This window comes from Typopeltis vanoorti, chromosome 11, assembly GCF_054136105.1.
Source record: "Typopeltis vanoorti isolate ZY-2024b chromosome 11, IOZ_Tvanoo_1.0, whole genome shotgun sequence".
NCBI lineage: Eukaryota > Metazoa > Arthropoda > Arachnida > Uropygi > Thelyphonidae > Typopeltis > Typopeltis vanoorti.
In genome coordinates, this window is record NC_143559.1 from 135,175,554 (window position 1) to 135,197,299 (window position 21,746).

Sequence of the window (21,746 nt, forward strand, 5' to 3'; positions counted from 1 at the left end):
GTGCAAAGAGTTTTGCAGCTCTCACCCAAAACATGCATGTCATCCTACATCTAAGCCAATAGTTCCATTTTCAGACAGTATTCAGTGTCTAGCTGATTTTCCTACCAATTCTCAACTCTATGAGTTCTTTGTTCAAAAATTCTGGCTGGAAATATGATTTTTCAGGGATTGCTTTGTAATAATCCAGTTAATCAGATGTATGGAACTTATGAGAAAATAAATCTTTATGAACTTCTGGGAGATTTAAAATGTTTAGAAATTTCCTTAGAGGTCCACTAATGTATGAAAAACTGTCAAGAAATATAATGTATAACACTGGAAATATTTTGCAAAAAAATATTCCAAAATAAAATATTACCGTAAAAACCACGAAAATTGTGTGCAATCACACTTATCGTTCTGTGTTTTGATTTGATAGTCTGAAGGATCTTCCCATTTTGACCCCGTTTCATGATATTCTTGACAGAAAACAACTCATCTAGACACTGATGCATACACTTTTCACTCCAGAACTCGCGTATATGACTACCAAATTCAGTTATACACAATACTGGAACATGACGATGATTTTTAGCAATAATTTCTCTGTCAAAATAGATCATAGAAATTTGTTTATTTGCGGCCTCTGATTTTCTCACTAAAAATTTGTGGTGACAGTAATATTCAGGTGGAAAGATGTGGCTTTTAGCTGTAGAGAAAGTAGCCAAAAATTGTCCACAACGACGGAATTTTCGAAAAATATTATTTTTTATGTGCAAATTCAGACATTCATTGCCGTAGAAAAATCTATTGCATGACTCGCACAAAAGAAGGTCCTGCACACTATGATTGGCATTTGTGCAACAGCAGTTGCATACATAAAAACATTGATGCATTTGCAATTTGATAGATTGTTTGAATGTTAGAAAGCAACTGGAGCAATAGTAGTTATCCTCACACAGAGCTGTGACACTATTCACTAAATCATAATGAGACTTTCAGTATAAAATACAGATCTGTTTATTTGCATTTGGTCCCTGAAACACCTCAGAAAAATCAGCATCATCCGAAAAATTACGATTTGATATTTGGTAGTCAAATGCTTCTGAAAGAGAACTGCTTCTGGAATACTGCAAGAACTGAGCTGAACCCCTACAATTTTGTGGAGAGTTAAAACCCTCTTTGTTTGTATCTTTTTACAATTTAACCACACTTGTCTCTATGTTTCGACATTGTCAGTGTGTGAAGAAACACCCAGAATGTGCTGGGGCCATGCAAAGATTGTCTTTGTTGTTAATTTCCACAAGAGCACTTTTTATTTTCAGAAATTCATCCAGGCTAAGCAGCATTCATCGTTTCACTTTGCTTGTTCCACTACCTAGGTTATTGATGTTAATAAGTACAATATCAATAGAAAAATCATTTACCAAAAAGAACTCACATTCCAATTGGGCAACAGCATAAAAGGCATCAACTATCCTTTGGATAGTTTATTCAGAGAGCAGAATAAATGGTAAATTTTTGTTGGTCTCTAAACTGGATGCACTAACACCCAAGGTCACGAAATCTAATTTGGTACTCCATTTGACAGGTTTGATATTCGATAGAGAATCATGTCCGACCCACCGAAACTATAAAAATGCCCATAGAGTGAGGTGTCAGTACTAGCAGAAGAGACATTAGTTTCATATCCAGAATGTGGATGTAAATTGGGGGGGGGGTGTCAGCTCCCTCCTGTGACACCAGCGACTGTTACACATGGATTAATGCCATTACCTGTCTATTGTTCATTTGCTCTTGCAGACATATCTCTCAAATCCACCTCTACAAAAATGAGCACATGATTATAGACAATCCCATCACCATCAACATAGTGAATTATGGATGATCGGTATTAAAAAAAATACTTTCTAGATTTTAGAGATCTCTTTAAGAAAATAAATAAATGTTACTCAGCATAAGGTCTTTTTGCAATTTCGACACTATGCAATCCTTTCTCTAACACAATCTTACTAAACATACACCATTTTCCCCCAATTACCCTGACAAGCAAGCAAATATAATGATTTATGGGCATTTCACTTAACACAAAACAGTTGGAAACATTTTCATGAACATGTTTTTCTCCCATTGCAAAACCACCTTATAACCTTATACAGTATTAGTAACATAGACAAAAAATTCGCTAATATAATCACAGAAAAAAAATAAACTTATTAATATTTCAAATGACAGTTGCTATGTTTAAGATACACAAAAGAAACATAACTTACTTTCTCTCCAGAATGGCTCATCTTGCAACTAATGAACTGTTGAAAGCAAATAAATTTCCAAAAATAGCTGAAAATAAGAACAATGTCTCCGAATCTCCATAAATGTGTATTTATAAAGAATCATAACCAGAAAAACCGACAACAAAAACACGTGACATTTTATAACCATAGAATTCATCACTCATATGAGGTCAAATTCCATACCATTATAAGTACACTAATGAAAACAAATCTGCCATCTATTGGAAAACAAGAAGCGATTATAAAATCCTTAGTATGTATGTGTCATTACCACTATACAACAGCCGTGCAAAGATCAAAAGAGCAAATATGACTCATCTATCTTAAAGATAATACTATAGTGTAATTTCTAATGTTTGGAAATTTGAAACAGAACGTTAAGATATTGGTTGCCCAAAACGTGAAAGTAACGTGTACTTTTAAATGTTATTGGAAACAGAACCAAAGATTTTGTTCATATCAATGCTGAAATATATGTATTGGTTTTAAAATAGAAAAATGTAAGCATTAATTTTACTACAGTAACAATTTCCCACGATCAGGAATGAATAAAGATTAGGGTATGTGTCACAATGAAGGAAATCACGTGAATGCTAAAATCACTTAGTCATCAGTAAGCGTGGGAAACATGCACAAGTCTGTGAAATGATACCCATTTGAACAACACTACAAGACAGCAATGATAGGGTGTAATTAATTATTTAGAAAGTGTCTAAACTAAAAATTCCCATAGTCTGAAAAAGGAACTAAATACCTATATGGGAAAATTCATGTATTCCATACTCTGAATATCACACAAAGTGATGTAAATAATGGATAGGTGTCACCCTGGGAAATTATAAGGATTACATATCTTATCTCTAGAAATGGAGCTATAAGGAACCAGATTTAATAAGATTTTTTCTTTGCATGTTAAAATCAAGAACCATTAGAGAAACGTCAGCTGATTGGTTTTATAATACTGGTGCTAATACTTGTGAGTTGTGAAGTTTGGATTGTCATGTGAGAAGCATTATCAAAAACAGTCAAATAAGACCACAAATATATATATATATATATATATATATATATATATATATATATATATATATATATATATATATATATATATATATATATATATATATATTTAAGTCACAGTGAACTCACAAGGAATTTATTTATTTTGCTAAGTTATTCTGGTTAGAATATGTAGTTAAACTGAATTTTAAAAGTAAAATAGAGAAAAACAACTAATCAAGTTGAAAACAATATATATATATAGAACCATATCAAAAACTCTGCTTCGAGAGATGCGAATTTTTGGGTCACTGGCAGATAATAGTCTTGAAAAGACTCATGATTTTTATGCTCACCACCATGGGAAAAAATAGGTTGAGCCACAGTGTGAATGACAGAAACGAATGAACGGACAGAAAACTAAAGGAAAGAGTATATAAAGTTTTAAAGTTTGGAATTTTGTAACAAAAATTAATAAAGTATACTACTGAGCAAAATATTCATTTGAAATATAAGAAATAACTATTTATTTCTGGTGGCAAAAGAATTTTCTAATAAGAAATCGCTAATGGAGAATTCCAAACCCAAACAGAGGATGTTACACATAAGCATTAGAAAATTGCATTTCCAATCCAACTGTATGATGTTACTTTGGATAGAAACCATGGGAAAAACATAGCATGACCCCCAATATGAATAAAATTAATGAAGAGTACCAAACTGACAGAAATCTAAAGGAAGAAGTGTCAACTAGATTTTCAGGTTATTTACAGAAATTTCGCTCTTTCAACCCTTGTGTTTTGTCTGTTGTGCTCTGGATATATGGTTATAATTAAACTATTTTGGAATATCTATTGGCATTCAGAAGAACCATTATGGAGAGAATTTAAGTTAATCTAAATTATCTTTAGAATTTTTCTAGACTACATACAAAAGTTCTTGTAATCCATTAAAATCTCAGTTTATTTTTATTTTTAAAAATGCTGGTTGGTTTTTCATTAAAAAAAGAACTAATTTTTTATCTCTAAAGCCTGAGATCATCTCTTGGCTCTAAACTAAAAATTCCAATAGCCGAAAACCTTATGTAATACAGATAACATTAATTAGAAAATGCAATGAACTTTAAGATCTTAAATTTTAGACAAATCAAAATATTCTGATGAGTTATGTATATGAAAAAAAAAGTGTGTTTGAGGGGACAGCAATGATAGCCTATAAATAATTATTCAGAAAATGTCTAAATGCCACAGCAATCTCTTGACTCTAAACTAAGAATTCCCATACTCATCTATTGACAAAAAAAGGTGTGTGTGTGTGTGTGTGTGTTTGTTTGGGGGGACAGAATGATAGCCTATAATTAATTATTCAGAAAAAGTCTAAATGCTGCCGCCATCTCTTCACTCAAAACTAAAGTTCCCACACTCAATAACAGGAATGCAATATCCCAAAACACTATTGGAAAATTTGTACTGCCAACTATAGACAGTAAAAACACAATGTGATGACAATGACGGACATGTCCCCCAGGGAAATTCCAAGATTCAATACTCTATCTTATCTCCAACCATCACTCACAATCCCATATGCAAACAAAAACACACTATGTCATGTCACTGACACGTATGTTCCACAGAAAAATCCATACTCATAACGTCACGATTCCTTATCTCTAACCATCACCCATAATTCCATAAGCGAACCAAACACACAACAGGTTGTCCCTGATATATATGTTTCCCAGAAAATTCCAAACATTCCATACTCTAGCTTATCTCTAACCATCACCCACAATGCCATACACAAACCATTCACTTATCTACATCTCACAACACAACATACATCAATGACACTGAAGTGGCTTCCCACACTATCCTACCCCTATTTGGTTTAAAGTGTTCGACCAATCACGGTATGAATCCTTATCGATTACTATAACTTCCTTTTCCACTTCAAATCAATGACATCACTTATTTACAACTAACAAATTACATCACTTATCTTCATCTGATAACAACTCACATCCATAACACTGATGTCGCTTACCCCCTTCACCCTACTCCGCTTTGGTTTAAAGTGCCCCACCAATCACGACACGATTCCTTATCTCTAACCATCACCCACAATTCCATACATGAACTAAAACATACGACCTGACGTCACTGAGACATGTCCCCCCCCAGGGAAATTCCACCCATGACGTCACACATAGCATCACACACAATGACGTCAATGATCTTATCAACCAATGACGTCTCGATTCCTTATCCTATCTTGATCTTGTTCATAGTGCCTACCATACTACTGTCATCTTCAGTAAAGCACCATCTCTGGAAATTATTAAATTACATATGAAATTTAAATAAAATGATGTAGAATGACAAGATTTCTGTCAGTGTCAAGCTAGTAGTCGAGATATTAGGTCGGAGTCTTCCTATTTAAGAGAGCGCAGATGGCAGAATTAAGATTTGGGAGTAAGTGTCAGTAAATTTTATTCCGAGGATTCTCACAGATCAACAGAAACATTTTTTTTTGTATTTTTTTTCTCTCAAAAAAATCTCTCAAGCATGTTGTGTTTCTTGAATGCGTTCATCTGGTTGGCTAGATGAAAAATCGAATATTCCAGGAGGGAAAAACCTTCCACTTCAAATTATGTCAGACGAAAACATTGTGGCTTGCTTGAAGAGGTGAAAAGTTACTATAATTACTTTATACCAGGCAAAGTAAGGTCGAATCAAAAACTAGAAAGTAGATTAGAACCTCCTAAAGCCTAAATCGATAGCATGAAAACTTTTGAATTCGAACCGAAAACTTCTTTTTTTTTATGTGGATCATATGAAAGAATGTCAAGCTAAGGGTCAGATTATCCAGAAATGATGCCAAATGCCGAACACTTAAGCTGGGTAGGGGTCTCAAACTGCACTGAAAATCCATGTTGTAATAATTTGTAAAATGAAAGGATCGTAGACAGAGCATTATTTAGCTTTATTAAAGCTAAAAATTATCTTTAAAACAGAAATTTGTTTCAGAAACTTTCGGGTAATAATGGCAAAAATTAAAGATTTCTAGGTCAAGTTGGCGAGTTATGTAACGCATGACAGGAGCCTAATATTGACCTAGAAGTCACGTGATTTAATTTTGGCCTCCTGAAATGGCAAAGAAATACTCGTAAGCGCTCTGAAATCTTTTTCACCAGAACTCGAGGTGAAAAACATTTAGATGGAGTAGAACAGTGCGGAACATAAGTGGGAACCCAATCTCAGATTGCATTTCGTGTTACACCAACGCAGTGTCAAATAAATAAATAAAAGGCTGCGACTGCCGCGTGCTGCTTTTTTATCCCATCGTTTTTTTTCTTTGTAAACTGAGCATTCCTGCAGCAGATGTCAGATCAGCGGTCACGTAGACGTTTTACCGTGGAGCATTCGATATTTTCGCAGTCTAATGCAGACGTCGCGACAGATGCTTATATAATAGTGTCATACAGCCAGACATCAAAAAAGCAACCGCGTGAAGAGTGAACACATCTAGTAAGATTTTGTAAGTTCTTACCAGTTTACTTAAAGAAGAAAATGATGATAAGACCTGAGTTGTTGGTGGTTACATTAGTCTTAATTTTTTCGAGTGTATAAACTGTGAGTAAGGATTCTTTGAGCGTTCTCTTAGTAATTCGAAGCACCTCAATCTATGTAGAGAATGGTTTCTTGTGTGTGTGTGTGTGTGTTGAGGAACATTGACTCGGTTGTTTTGATACACATTTGTATAAAGAAAATTTAATCACTGAAACCGAGAATAATTGTAAGGTTTTAATGGTACACACAACTAGTTTCGGATTTTGAAAGCCTTCTTCAGGTTTCTTTTAAAAATAGGAAATAGCAATAAAAACACTGAAGTTTAAAAAAACTGAGAAACACAGGAAAAATTGCAGTACATAATTAACATGAAAAAACATTGTAGTTACTTTTAAGTTGTTCTTTCGATCGTGGCATTGTTTGGTGAGTGCGTGCTTGCAGTCTCTCGTGAACGCCAGTACTGAACAACTGCCGAATGGTTATCTGGGAGGTTATAGCTCAAATTGAAAGAACAATTAAATGTAACTACAACGTTTTTCATGTTAACTATGTACTGCAATTTTTTCATGTGTTTCTCAGTTTTTTAACCTTCAGTGTTTTTATTGCTGTTTCCTATTTTTAAAAGACACCTAAAAGACACCTCAAAAGCCGAAACTAGCTGTGTGTTATACCATTAAAACTTCACAATTATTCTCGGTTTCAGTCATTAAATTCTCTGTATATCTCTAAATATATACATATATGTATATATATATATGTATATATTTATATTTATATATATTTATATGTAATATATATATATATATATATATATATATGATGTTCCATAAGTTCCAGAATATTTCAACAATTCATAAAAACCAGAAAAATTGGCCATTTGCATGAAAGTGAATCCAAGGACGGGGATTTTTTTTTTTTTTTTTTTTTTTTTTTTGTGTGTGTGTGTGGGGTGAAAAATTTAGTTCAAATTTTCACCAATAGAAGATACTGGACTACATGCCTCATTTGCGAACACGTGCGAATGAGTTTCTATAAAACGCAGGTTGTACCACTGGCAGCTCGTAATGAATGCGTGCGAATTCCCAGTTCGGGAATTCGCACGCATTTATTCCTTTGGTGGATAAGATATTGTTAGTGAAGTTGTCTTACGTAAGTGAGAAATCGGTAGCGGAAGTTTTACGAAAGTTTCCACCGCAGAAAAGAATGAATTAGGTCAAGACCCTATGACTACAGTCTCTAATAAGGCATTTCGAGAAAACTGGAAATTTGTCGAATCGCCCTCGAACATGCAGATAACACAGAACTTCGGATAACACTGTTATCCGAAGCCTGTACCAGCGTTGTGGTATTGCAAATGAATGCCCTAGCGGCACAATTATGAAGCTGTGTAAGCAGTGCAGGGGAAGCTGCAAGAATCACAGGCATAGCGAAAACGTCCGTATTCCGCATCCTTCATGGTGCGTAATCTTCGCACCACCAAAGTAAGCATCACACAAACAAATTTTTCTTTTCAAAAAATAAACAATTCTGTTCATCCCCAATGAGTGTGAATTTGCATTCATTACGAGCTGTCAGTAGTACACACTGCGCTTTATGGAACTCTCATTTGCACGAATTTGTAAATGATGCATGTGGTGCAGCGCCCTCTATCGGAGAAAATTTGAAGTACTTTTTTTCTTCCCACCAAAAACATCCCCCTCCTTGCGATTCACTTTCGTACAAACTGAACTCTAACATACCAAGTTTTCTATTTTTTATGAATTACTGAAATATTTCGGAACTAATGGGACACCCTGTGTCTGCATATATCCATTCAATATATATAAAAAGATAAACCGAAATTTGAAACGTTTTTATGTCACGTTTTAAATCGGGCCTATTTTAAATCTTACAATATGTTTGGTATCATTCTTTTCTGAATTTATCCAACTTTAATGCCATAGTGTTAGAATTTCAAATTCTTATATCTTTTTAAAATTATAAACTAAAAATTAACACAGCATTCGTAGTTTTTAATTTCAATAAATTATTAAGAAATATTTTTGATCGAGTAAGTTTCTTTTATAGAAACAAGCTATAAAAAAATGTAGGTTTATCTACATTACTAATGTGTTTAGTTAGGTGAAGGTCAAGTTCGAACGACTCATGATGACTCATTGCAGAGGAATCAGAAATAAGGGGGATGAAATGGTTTCAGTGATTAAGTTTATTCGCCCCGTGCGTCACACACACACACACACACACACCACGCACAGTAATTAAAAACATTTGATGTTAATTGCATCATCGTGATTTTGTAATTTCGTGATTTTGACTAAGGGGAGTCAAAATTCGAGTCATTAGAATTCAAGGAGAACTGGCCTACCAGCCCGGAACTCGGGGAGTTGGGCACCGTAATTGCCAGGGGGGGGGTAGCAGAGCCCCCTAGTATTTATATATATAATATTCCTTCAAGCTTGATTTGCTTCCTCAGTCTTAAGTAAAAGGCTGGTTATATATCATTAATTCGAGCCCTACCCAAGGGCCTATGAGTTGTGGAAATACTTTCTGAAAATGAAAGCTGTGCCGAACAAAGCGGGCTTTTGCAGCTGCCCAATTTTTAATCCATCTAACTCGACTGCTTCTAGATGTTTTTTCAATGTTTTGGGGATGGCGCCTAAAGCACCTGTTATGATGGGAACAACTTTCGTTTTCTTTGGCCAGATTCGTTCAACATCGACTTACAAATCGCGATACTTTGTAATTTTTTTCAGTTTCTTTGTAATAAATCCGACTATCTCCTAGTACTGATATTTCGATAAACTGAACACCCTTGTTTTCACATTTTTCAGCCACTGTTATATCAGGTGTAATACATTCCAAGCTTTTGTCAGTCTGGATTTTGAAATCTCAACCACTTTCTGGTGAACTTTATGCTTCCAATAGTCTTTAGATACTTTAAACCCATACATTTTACATAAATGCCAGTGAATTATGTTGGCTACATTATCATGTCTTTTACGGTACTCAATTTGTGCGATTTTGCTGCATCCACTTATAATGTGGTCTACCGTTTCTTCCTTTCTTTTGCCCAATCTACACTTATTGTCTTCTTGAATTTTTTTTGTATTTTTGCCTTCATAAGGTTGGTTTTAATGGCCTTTTCTTATGCTGAAAAAATTGCCGATTCTGTTTCTTTCTTCAGTGCTCCATTTCTCAACCATTGCCAGGTCAAGTTGCTGTCAGCGCTGTCCTCTATGCTGTGAAGATAATTTCCATGCAATGCCATATTTTTCCATCTTTCAGTTCTCACTTTACTTAGTTGGTTTTGTATTTCAATTTTAGAAATTATAATACAAACTTACCTCAATTAGACAATTTTCTGTTGTTTGCTGCAGATAATCATTCAAATTTCGTTTTCTTTTTCAATAACTTGCTTTACTTATAATAATCCTCTGCCTCCTTTTTTGCGTGATAGATAGAGCCTACCAATGTCACTGCGAGGATTGAGGGCATGGTACATTGTCATTAATTTTTGAGTTTTTCGATCTAAATCTTCCATCTCTAGCTGGGTCCATTCAACAATGCCTGCCGAATATCTCGGAACAATTATGGCCCAGGTGTTAATTGCTCTTATAAAATTTCCAGCATTAAGCATTGACTTAAGGAGTTTCCTTAGTCGTCTTATGTAATCTGCTCTACTTCTTTCTTTGATCTTATTGTGCAGAATTTCTGATACTTCTAAAATTGTTTCACCACTGTGCAGCTCGATTCCGTTCAGATCTTCAAACTTTCCTCTTGTTATTCCAGAAATTGCACATTTGTCTAAGCAAAAATCCATTGATATATCTTAACTGAATATGTGCACAGTGTTAAGCAACGATCCGAGTTCATTCTCTGATTTTGCATACAACTTCAGATCGTCCATGTATAAAAGGTGAGATGTCTTTGCACTCTTTTGCGCAGTTTGATAAGCATGAGCAGTTTTATTTAAAATTCTAGTTAAAGGGATCAATGACAATATAAACAATAGAGGGGATAATGCGTCTCCTTGAAAGGTGCCCCTTTTTATGTTTACCTCTCCAATTTCTTCTCTATTTATAACCAACGTTGTTTTCCAGTTTTTCATGCTGGATTGCAAAATGTTTTGTACGTTTTCGCTGATATCGAATAGTTCTGTGCATTTTAAAATCCAACTATGAGGCACCGAATCAAATGCGTTTTTATAATCTATCCAAGCCATATGGAGGTTGGGTTTTCTACGTTTGCAATTTTTAAGAATCATTTTATCAATCAGCAATTGGTCTTTTGTGCCTCTTGAATTTTTGCTGTTACCTTTTTGTTTAATTCTGAGAAGAGAATTTGCTTTAAGATAGCTATATATTTTGTCAGCTAGTATGCATGTGAGTAGCTTAAAAGTTGTTGACAGGCAGGTTATTGGTCGGAAGTTTTCTGGGTTACTTTGAACCTTTTTCTTTATCCTTTATCATCAAAAACGTTTTCCCTGCTGTGAGCCTCTCTTCTTTGCTTTTTCCTTCTAGAACATCATAAAATTGGTTAGCAAGTCTTTCATGTAAGCCTGTTAAATATTTCAACCAGTAGCTACGTAATTCATCCCTCCGGGTGTTCACCAATTTTATATCTTTTTAGATTGGTTTTGAACCAATTTAGTTGTTATTTTCATTTTTCGTTCTTGAGATTCGTTCGTAATTTGTTCAATCCATTTTGCCTTGTTATTTTGCCTCTTACAGTTGTCCCGTCCAAAACTTTAGTGTATTTTTCTTTGTCTCTGGTATTTATATTTATATTTTCTTTAAGATTATCATTCCTGCAGCAATCAATTTTCTTGTAAAATTGGTGCTGATTTGCGCGAAACATCGAATTTTGTTTGTTCTGTTCAATACGTGCACTGTATCTTCTTATTTTAGCCGCGCTACAACTATTTGTTTTGCTTCAGTTCCTCTAATACTTCATCAATAGGTTGTGTTCCAGTATTATATCTCTTTATGAGGTTATTTTGGATTTTCTTGTTTTTCAGCTTCTTTTCCTTGAGGTTTTTCAAATTGCTCACGTCTGCTCTGAGTTTAAGAATTTTATTCTCCAGTTGAGGCTTCCATTTTGGTTCCTGAGTCTTATTGCTTTTGGGTTCACTAATCTTATAGCCTAATTCAGATGAGTGCATAAGTTGATTAGTTTGTTCAATAGTTCCAGTAGGAATAGCCCTTGCAACTTTATTACTTTATTTGCGTCTTGTAGGAGTTCCTTCAGATTTCGTTGAGGTACTTGTCTCAATATTGGATGCCTAACTCGTTCCAGGTTGCTGTTCATTTGCCCGATAATTTTTCTTGCGAGTTCTTCATTCTCTGGTAGCTTCCTTTCAACCATTTTTTACATTTTCAAGATTATCAGTATTCTGCACCTTGGAAACTAGTTTTGCTGCATTCATATTCTTGGTCACTTCAGGGTCACTACAGTCTCCTTCTACAGGTTGAGGTTTCAATGTTTCCAGCTCAAGTTCACTAAATATCTTGCGTTTGATAACGAAGCTGCATCAGCCTTTCGAATGAAATTTCTGAATTTGGGTGCCGTTCAAGCCAAAGCTGGAACATTCGTTCCAGCTTTGGAACGAATTGAACCGTAGAAGCACTGCATGCTTGTCGATTTTTTGCCACTCTCCACGTTTTCCTGGTAATCACTTTCGAGTTCTGTGGATCTTGCTCCTGTAGCCCACTTGTCACTGGATGTCCTGGAAGCCTAACATCCATTGCGATCCTTGGTAACTCGCGAGACAACCGATGCGGTATAGAGTTCTTATATGTCTTCATCATTTTTAACTGGGGATGGGCAGGTACCTGAGGAGAAGGTTGACTCCCACTGCATGAAATGGAAAAATAGGAAAATAGGAAAGAATCACCCCTAGCCCTCGAATACTCTATTAGCATGGGTGGAAGGATCAAGATGAAAAGAAATACAGAGGAAAAGAAGAGTAGGGTCCAGTCTACAGATAATATAATAGGTGTATATTACATGAAGTAAGGTGTGGTCCAGCTTCAGGTGCCTCGGGTTCGTCGTGGCCGTACTCACTAGAGTGAGCACTTGAGGTTATTATATATATATATATATGTTCATATTTTTTACTGACTGAATTCCGAGAATTAGACGAACAATTCATTTTATTTAACACATAACATGTTTCGTCGGAAAGCCCCACTTCTTGAGTTGTGAGAACATTGAAAGCAAACATAAAAACACCAAAAAGAAACATTGTACCTGCAAAATCGGCTACACACTACAGCTAAGTTTGAATTGAAGCTACAGTCCGGACTAAAGTTGTATTGTTAGGCAACTGCGAGCGTGTGACTTCACCAGTGCGCAAATATCTGATAGCAGAGCTAAATGAGTCCGTTAATTTATAACTAAGTTTACTGTTTACGTGATGAGAGTCCAGGACAATTTAGACTCAGCTATGCGGCGTTGTACCTCGTCGTGACATATACGAAGGTTTGATGTTGTGGTCCGATTTATCTTATGTTGTTATGTTGGCGGCCTTCACTATTTGTGTTCCCGAGAACAGGACATGGCTTGAGAAGGCGCTTGCTCTGGTTCTGTTGTAAGCGAAGTACCTTTGATGTTCCTCGATAAGTAGGAGGATGGTCTTCTCAGTTTGGCCATAAGATGGTTTCCCGCAGTCACATGTGATTTTATACACCCGTGGAAACTGAAGATGGTTGTGAGCCTGTTTGGGTTTGCTTAGAATTGACCTGAGTTTAGGAAGAGTAGAAAAGCACGCTTTTATGTTAATTGTTTTCAACATTCTTCTTAGTTTCTGGGAGAGCGAGCTATTGTATGGTAAAGAGATATAACCTTTGGGGTTGTCCTGAGTTTCTACGTTGTTTTGATGAGGGCGGTACAGTTCTTTATTACTAGTTTTTGAAGATTAGCCATTATTTGCGAAGGTTATTTTAAGATGTTGTAGTTCATTTTTAGCTCTTCCTCATCTGAGAATACAGACCTGGCACGATGCGCTAGAGTGGAGATGATACCCAACTTCTGTGCTGGACAGTGGTGTGAGCACGCATGCAGGTTTCTATCCGTGTGTGTTGATTTTCTTCAGATCGAGATTTTTATGGAGTTGGACATCTTAGTAAGTTTGACGTCTAAAAAAAGCAGAGATTCAATTTCTTCCATTTCTATGGTGATCTTGAAATCTGAGTGGTAGTTGTTTAAGTGATTTGAAAAAATGTGAAGATTATCTATATCGTATTCCCAAATAAGCAATAATCATCAACGTATCGGAGCCATATTTTAGGCTTAAGTGTAGCAGAGGAGATGCCGTTTCTTCGCAATCCTCGAAAAAAAATTTAGCAAGTATTGGAGACAGGGGGCTGCTCATTGCCAATCCCTTATTTTGTTTATAAATTTTTCCTTCAAACCCAAAGTTTGTCTGAGTTAACACAATGTGATAGCAGAGCAAACCTTTTTTGAGATCTTGTTACTTAAAATATTAAGAACCTCTTGAGTTGGAAGATTGCGGTGATATCTTTCAATACACAAACAGGATTGTATATCACCAACAATAACTTTTCTCAATATATATATATATATATATATATATTTGAAATATATATATATATATATGAAAAATATTTTGAAACATCAAAGTATTTTTTTTTATTGAGTACACTTCAAGATGGAGTCGTAATTTTCTTTCACTTTATTTCAAATATATATATATATACTGTATATGTGCGTACACGCACGCACGCACGCACGCACACACACACACACACACACACACACACACACACACACACACACACACACACACACACACACACACACACACACACACACACACACACACACACACACACACACACACACACACACACACACACACACACACACACACACACACACAAAGCAATAGAAGGAATGCGGAAACCATTTTGTTATTCCAAACATTCCATGAACCTCCTTTTTTTGATTAATTTGTTAAAAACTAATTCAATAATAGTGAAGGACTTCGAAGATTGTGAGTTTTTCAGCAGCATAACATCATCTTGCATGAATTAAATGGTTGAGGCGATCGAATTTAGTGCCTCCTTTCCCTCACGTTACTTCTCCGAACAGATGAATAACAATGATCGACTGTGCATCGTTGCCTTGTATCTGATTTTATTTTAAAGCTGACTTCCTGTATATTCTTCGATTCTAACTGTTTAAATGCAGACCATTTAAACACTCGATCCAACTGCGATGCTCATTTACAGCATGTAACTGAAGCATTCTAACTCACCCTCCTCTTTATCATACGGGTAATTGAGATCTACAAAACTTAAAGACAAATCCTTATTCCATTCGTGTGATTTCTGGATTGTTTTCCCTTGAAGTGAAAATCTTCCTATTAATTCCCCTATGGCCATTTTAATTCTACTAATTTCGTTATCCTATTATGCAGGTAAAATTGATGATTGCATAAATATTACCTGAAGAATACTTCCCTTCTGACCAGAACTTCTGATTCATGTATCGCAGCAATTTTCAAACCTTCTACGGCACCTATTTGAGTATTTATGATCGAATATCGTCGGGTCAACTGCCTTGCCACATTTCAGCTATCTGATAGCTTCTTTCTACCTCCAATATATTAATAAACTCATAGCTATATTTCTCGTTGATGTTTTCTGCTAACGTCCTCTTCACTGATTGCCTCATTTAATTGTTATTCAGATCCCAGACATTCAGAGTATCTTTCCCTGATTTCGTTTAGAGCACTCTTTTCTCCATTTCTAATATTTTCAGTAACCACCGGAACATTTTCCCACTTTCCTGTTATTTATCTCCTGTGTTCTTACCAAAATCTTCCCATCACTTTTGTTGGGAAGATTTTGGTAAGAATTCTTTACGTTTTTTTCTCTGCACCCTACTCACTTACTTGCTTGAACTTCGTTTATGATTTATTCTTTTCCTGGACTACCTCATTAACTTTTTGAGGCCAAAGCGATATTTTAACTTTTCTCTCCTTGTAAACCACTTTGTTGCATGTTTTCCTTGCTGAGTCGATCGCTGTATTCGTCACAGGAAAGCTTTACTAAATATTTTATTTTCACCAGGAAAATCCTTTTTATTCTTCTCAAAACGCACTTCCAGATTGAAATCCCTTGTACACTCTATCCGCAACTGGTGCAAAGATATCGCTCTCAACAATATCATAGCAGAATTGTTGGCTGATCGTTAGCACCTTTGGCACAGGTCATGAAGGATTTGCACAGACTCACGTGATTACATCCAAGTTGGTTGTGTTTGCCATTGCTGCCTTCTTTTCACGCTACAGTTTTATGATCCTCTCTCTCTCTCTCTCACATCTATCTATCTATCTACTGATTGCCTGCTCCCTTTTTGGTTGGTGTTATTTGCATATCATGCTGGAAGGAAGCCTTCCAGCATGATATGCAAATGCAATGTATGCAGTTATTAAACACAGTGCTGATAGATCAGCGGCAGTCATCCTAACAGTAAACACTTATAAGTTGCATGAGATTAATTAGCAATGAAAAGAGAGCCCGCCTGGTTGGCCGAATGGTTTGTTTATCCGTTCTCCAACCAAGAGACTGCAGATTCGAATCCTACTGTGGACAAGAATGTTTGTGATTGTTACTAGCTCTGTGTGAAAAGGGTGTCTACGACCCTCCCATTTATTTTAGCAGAAACCTTCACTCCTATGAGATACGGGAGTGATCACTCGGCATCCAATTATGTGAATAGCTGATAAGAAACAGAAGGCGGATTCTTCTTGCTAGGATCCGTATTGGTCACAAGTTACCTTAGATATCCTTGCTACTGAGGACAGATAACCCACCTCTGCATGAACTTTGCAATAGTAATCTTGCTGAACCACCTGAACTCAGGTAGGTTTTGTTTAACTCGAACAAACTGCGAGATTCTAACTTTTCAAGGAGTTGATTGGTGGATTTGTTTCTGATAAATAATATGTTTATGCAGTGATGTTGAACTCTTTAAAAGTTATTTTGTTTTACATAAGATGTTATTTTCTTATTTATGTTTTAATTGAATCATCCATCCTCCTATATCCTTCGTAACACTCCAATGTGATCTTAGCTGCCTTTGGGGAGCAACAAACTGCGAATCAAGTAACCACCACAGCATCCGAAAAGCTAAATTTTATTTTTCTCTTGAGGCTCATTTAACCTCCGAACAGTTAATTTCGTAGGTTAAATAAGTTAAATGATCAGCAATGATTAATGGTTGAATGTTGTTCTCACATTTCAGGTTGCTCCCCTAAAAGAGCTCCCTGAAATAGTTGACTCAGTACAGAAGAGAGAAATTAGGTGGTTAATGACCGACTTCTCACTGCTCCGACTTTCTCAGTGACGGTGCGTTTCTGCTGTTTACATTTTCAACAAATCTTTCCATAATAACATTTCATCAGGATTGATAACTGCCTCGCCCTAATTCACCATCCCTTCGGATGCATAAAGTCAATGGATAGATAATATCCAACTTGGAGATTGATTGTCTGGGTAGGAAGGCAAGAAATCCTTTTACTTATTTTAATAAAAGAAGTCTATCACAAATGATTCTCAATTTACTGAAAATCATTTCCAATCATTATAAATGACGACTTTCAATTACAGATGGGGAAATGGGTTTCATTCGGAAGTGACGTAGCTTATTTATTCTGAACTTTTTCATTTCTAAAACAGATAGACCTAAAGAACACGAGAAAATCTACAGTCCACTTCAGATAAATTCCTGTTATCACCATGAAGATGCTCACATATGGATGACGCATTTTGTGAAGATTTTTATTTTTAATTTTCAGGTTGCAACGAAGAACAATTTCGCTGTTTCAATGACAAATGTATCGCCGCCAATTGGGTGTGCGATAGAGCCAATGACTGTGGAGACGGAAGTGATGAAACAGGTTGCGGTAAGTATGATCCATGACTTGATTTCATGCGTGCATAAATAATAATAATAATAATATTATTATTATTATGTTTTTCTTATCTAAGACCTCCAGGGAGTCAAGGACTCATCGAGAGAGGCTGTAAATTATCCAACCAGCTATCATACCTTCCCTTAAATTCATTTACGCTAGATCCACTCACCACTCGTAAGGACAAATTATTCCACTCACTCACTGCTCTCTGGGAGAAAAACCTAGCTCTTAACCATTTCTTGACTGAGAACAACCTTAACTTTAAGTGGAGGTGAATAGTCTATTACAGAACCTTAATGTGAACACATCTGTGGGATTGGATGGTATATCGGCACGGGTCTTAAGTGAAGCGGCTAATGAATTATCTGTGTCCTTGACCATGTTGTTTAATCTGAGTCTCGGATCTGGTTTAGTCCCAAAGGTGTGGAAAGAGGGGAAAATAGTTCCACTGCATAAAGGAGGATCCAAGGCTACTGTTGCAAATTACCGACTGATCAGTATATCAGGAGTCGTTGTCAAGGTCTTGGAGAAAGTAGTCAAGGGAAAAATACAGAAATGGATTGATGAAAATGAGATATACAGGTGGACAGCATGGCTTTGTGAAGGGTAGATCATGCCTCAGTAACTTCCTCAAGTTTTATAACAAGGTGACGGCTGAACTGGATAAGAGTAATGGGTTTACAGTGATACTGCTGGACCTGGCTAAGGCATTTGACAGCATACTACATGGAATTCTAATCCGTAAACTACAACATATGGAAATGGATATAGGGTTGGTGAGATGGATAGGTGGGTGGTTGATGGAGAGATATCAGAGAGTAGTTTATTCAGGAGTAGAGTCCAAAAGATGGCCCGTGACTAGTGGTGTGCCACAGGGTTCTGTTCTTGGACCACTGCTGTTTAATTTGTTCATTAACGATATAGGGAAAGATCTAAGAGGAACAGTTCATTTGTTCGCTGATGATGCAAAGTTGGATAGGGCAATAGTGAATGCAGAAGATGTCAAAATCTTGCAGGACGACTTGGATAGATTGGAGTTCTGGGCTAAGGAGAATGGATGTCAATTTAATGTGACAAAATATAAGGTTATGCATTTTGCGGTGAAAAGATTAGCAGCAGTATACCACATTGGTGGAACTGTACTGCAGGAGATTGATGAGGCCAGGGACTTGGGAGTGTTGGTGGATACGGAGATGAAGTTTGGGGAGAAGATTGCAAAAGTAGTTAAATCAGCTCATTAACTTATTGGTTGTCGAAAAATACCTTGACGACCAGAGACAAGCAAGTTATTGTACCACTGTACCGAGCCTTGATAAGCCCTTATCTCGACTACTGTGCCCAGATTTGGTCACCTAGGTTTCTTCTTGATGGGTAGGAGGAGGAGAGGATCCAGAGGTGATTGACCAAGATGATAGCAGGTCTATGGAATGAACCTTATGAGAACAGGTTGAAGATTTGTGGGTTGCAGAAATTAGTTGATTGGCGGAAAAGGTGAGATATGATTGAGGCATTCAAATTGCTAAAGGGTTTCTATAGGATTAATTCAGAGGATATTTTGGAGATCAGGACTGGTGATGGGAGAACTAGAGGACACCTATGGAAGCTGGGCAAGAGGGTGGTTAGCAAGGGTGTTAAAGCTGGGTTCTTTACTTTTAGAGTGGTAAATGAGTGGAATAAGCTGCCAGAGTCTGTTGAGGGTGCTATGATGGTGAGTGAGTTCAAGGCAAGGTATGATAGAAACTGGGAGAATGTCGTATAGTTGTGTGGACATGATGTTTAGAGCATCCCTCGATGAGTCTAAGAACTCCCTAGAGTCGCCCGTAAGAATAATATTAATAATAATAATAACAATAATATTATTTTATTTTATTTTATTTTATTGTTCTTGCAAATATTTACATATGTACCATGATCATCTATTCAGTATATTATTTTACAAGATTCAGCACTAGTGCTACATATAATGGGATTTAAATAGTAATGATGATAACAGTTTTTTTTTTAAAATAAAAATCATAATAATTATTTACAATTATATTGTTCAGAGTTACATAAGTTGTATAATATTACATGTTGCGGTTTACTATTTTTTTTTTTCAAGTTTGAAAAGGTGTGATTATACAACAGTATTTACACATATGCAAACTAAATATTATATTTCCTTATTCTCACAAACATATAGTGTAAACTCATGATTTACATTTAAAGGAATTTTTTTTTATCACATTGCATACATTTGATTACATATGATACACTACTTAAATTTGTTTACATGTTATATTTAAATTACGTAGATTTGTTTACATATAATACATACATTACATACATTGGTTTTCATGTGATACGTACATTACATGCATTTGGTTACATATCATACATCTTGGATGAGAACTAATTTCTTTGCTTTCATCCTCGAAGCTTATATGTAAGCTTACCCGAGGATGACGCCAGCTGGTTATTATGTATTGTTTATTTATTTATTTTTTTGCTGTGTTGGGAAGCTACGAAATCTATGATCGAGAAATTCTCGCGCGCGCGCACGCACGCACGCACACGCACGCACACACACACACACACACACACACACACACACACCCACACACACACACACACACACACACACACACACACACACACACACACACACACACACACACACACACACACACACACACACACGCAATAACTTGGAATGTATTGATGCGTCGCTGAACTGCAAGCCTGAACGAATATATTGTGTTTCATTAAGTTTGTATGGTATTTTGGGTGCGTGTTTCATGTTCATAGTATGTCCTTAGAGCTCTTTTCAGGCTATTGTAGTTTGTAAGGTTTCTGTATTCAAAAGGTAATTTGTTTATCATAACTGGGATGTAAAAGTTTCGCGTGGCCTTTCCGTAGTGATTATTGTATTTATATGTGATATAATTAGTAGTCTGAGGTCTTGTTATACGGTATGTATTTCTAACTTTCCTATAGTTGACATCTAAATAATATTTTAGCAAAGCTGCATAGTGACATAAACGTTTTGCTGTCAGTATTTTGTGTTCTGACATTGCAATGTTTATAAGGTCGTGATTTTCTTTTTGTTCCCAAAAGATCAGTTTTGTCATTTTGTACTGTAGCGATATTAACCTATTTAATTTGTAGGGTGCACAGAAAGTATACGTTGTTATCGCGTATCTTAGTATATTTAGGCATAGTGCTTTTTATATTAGTGTTTTTAGGCGTACGGAAACTATGCCTTTTAATCTGTAGAGTTTGCCACTTATTGTTCGGAGTTTGTTGTGTAGATGTTTTATATGGCTATTCCAGTTCATATCTGCGTCGAAGTAAATTTCAAGGTATCGTATTGTTTCAACCTGAGTGATTCTAGTGATTTTGCTGTTTTCTGTGTTTTTTATGTTGGAAAGTGGATGTTGGATGGTTATATATTTGTTATCAACTGGTCGGGTCAGTGGATTTCTGAATACCATTAATTTTGTCTTTTCTGAGTTAGGTGTATGGAGTTTTTCGTGAGCCAGTCTATGATCAGATTTATGTCATGTTGCATATTTGTTTGGGCTATGCTTGCGTTATTATGGATGTATATTATTGCTGTATCGTCTGCGTAATGGAATATCTTACCTTTGAGTGGTAGCTGATTAATATCGTTCGTGTAAATGTTGAATAGAGTTGGAGAGAGTACAGCTCCCTGTGGTACTCCACAGGTGACTGGTAGCTCTGTGCTTCGGTTTGACCCGATACGTGTGATATATGCTTTCTATTTTGAAGGTAGTTTGTAAACCACCTGTGAAGAGGCCCGTCTATTCCAACAGGCCTCAGTTTTTCTAACAAGGTTTGATGTGTATGTGTATCGAATGCTTTAGTTAGATCAATAAAGACTACCATAGCAATTTTGTTTTTGTCTAAGGCGGTATTAATTACGTCTGTAAAATCTTCCTAGAGAGATGTTGTTCCCTT

General features: G+C 36.0%; 1 protein-coding gene across 1 annotated transcript in view; it reads left to right on the forward strand.

Moving 5' to 3' along the window:
- LOC150102081 (uncharacterized protein CG3556-like) overlaps positions 1-21,746 on the forward strand; it is an 80,641-nt gene that overhangs the window by 12,555 nt on the left and 46,340 nt on the right. The window contains exon 2 of the mRNA XM_090400831.1: positions 17,667-17,774. Coding sequence (XP_090256957.1) covers positions 17,667-17,774 — 108 coding nt within the window. The remainder of the gene's footprint in view (positions 1-17,666; positions 17,775-21,746) is intronic.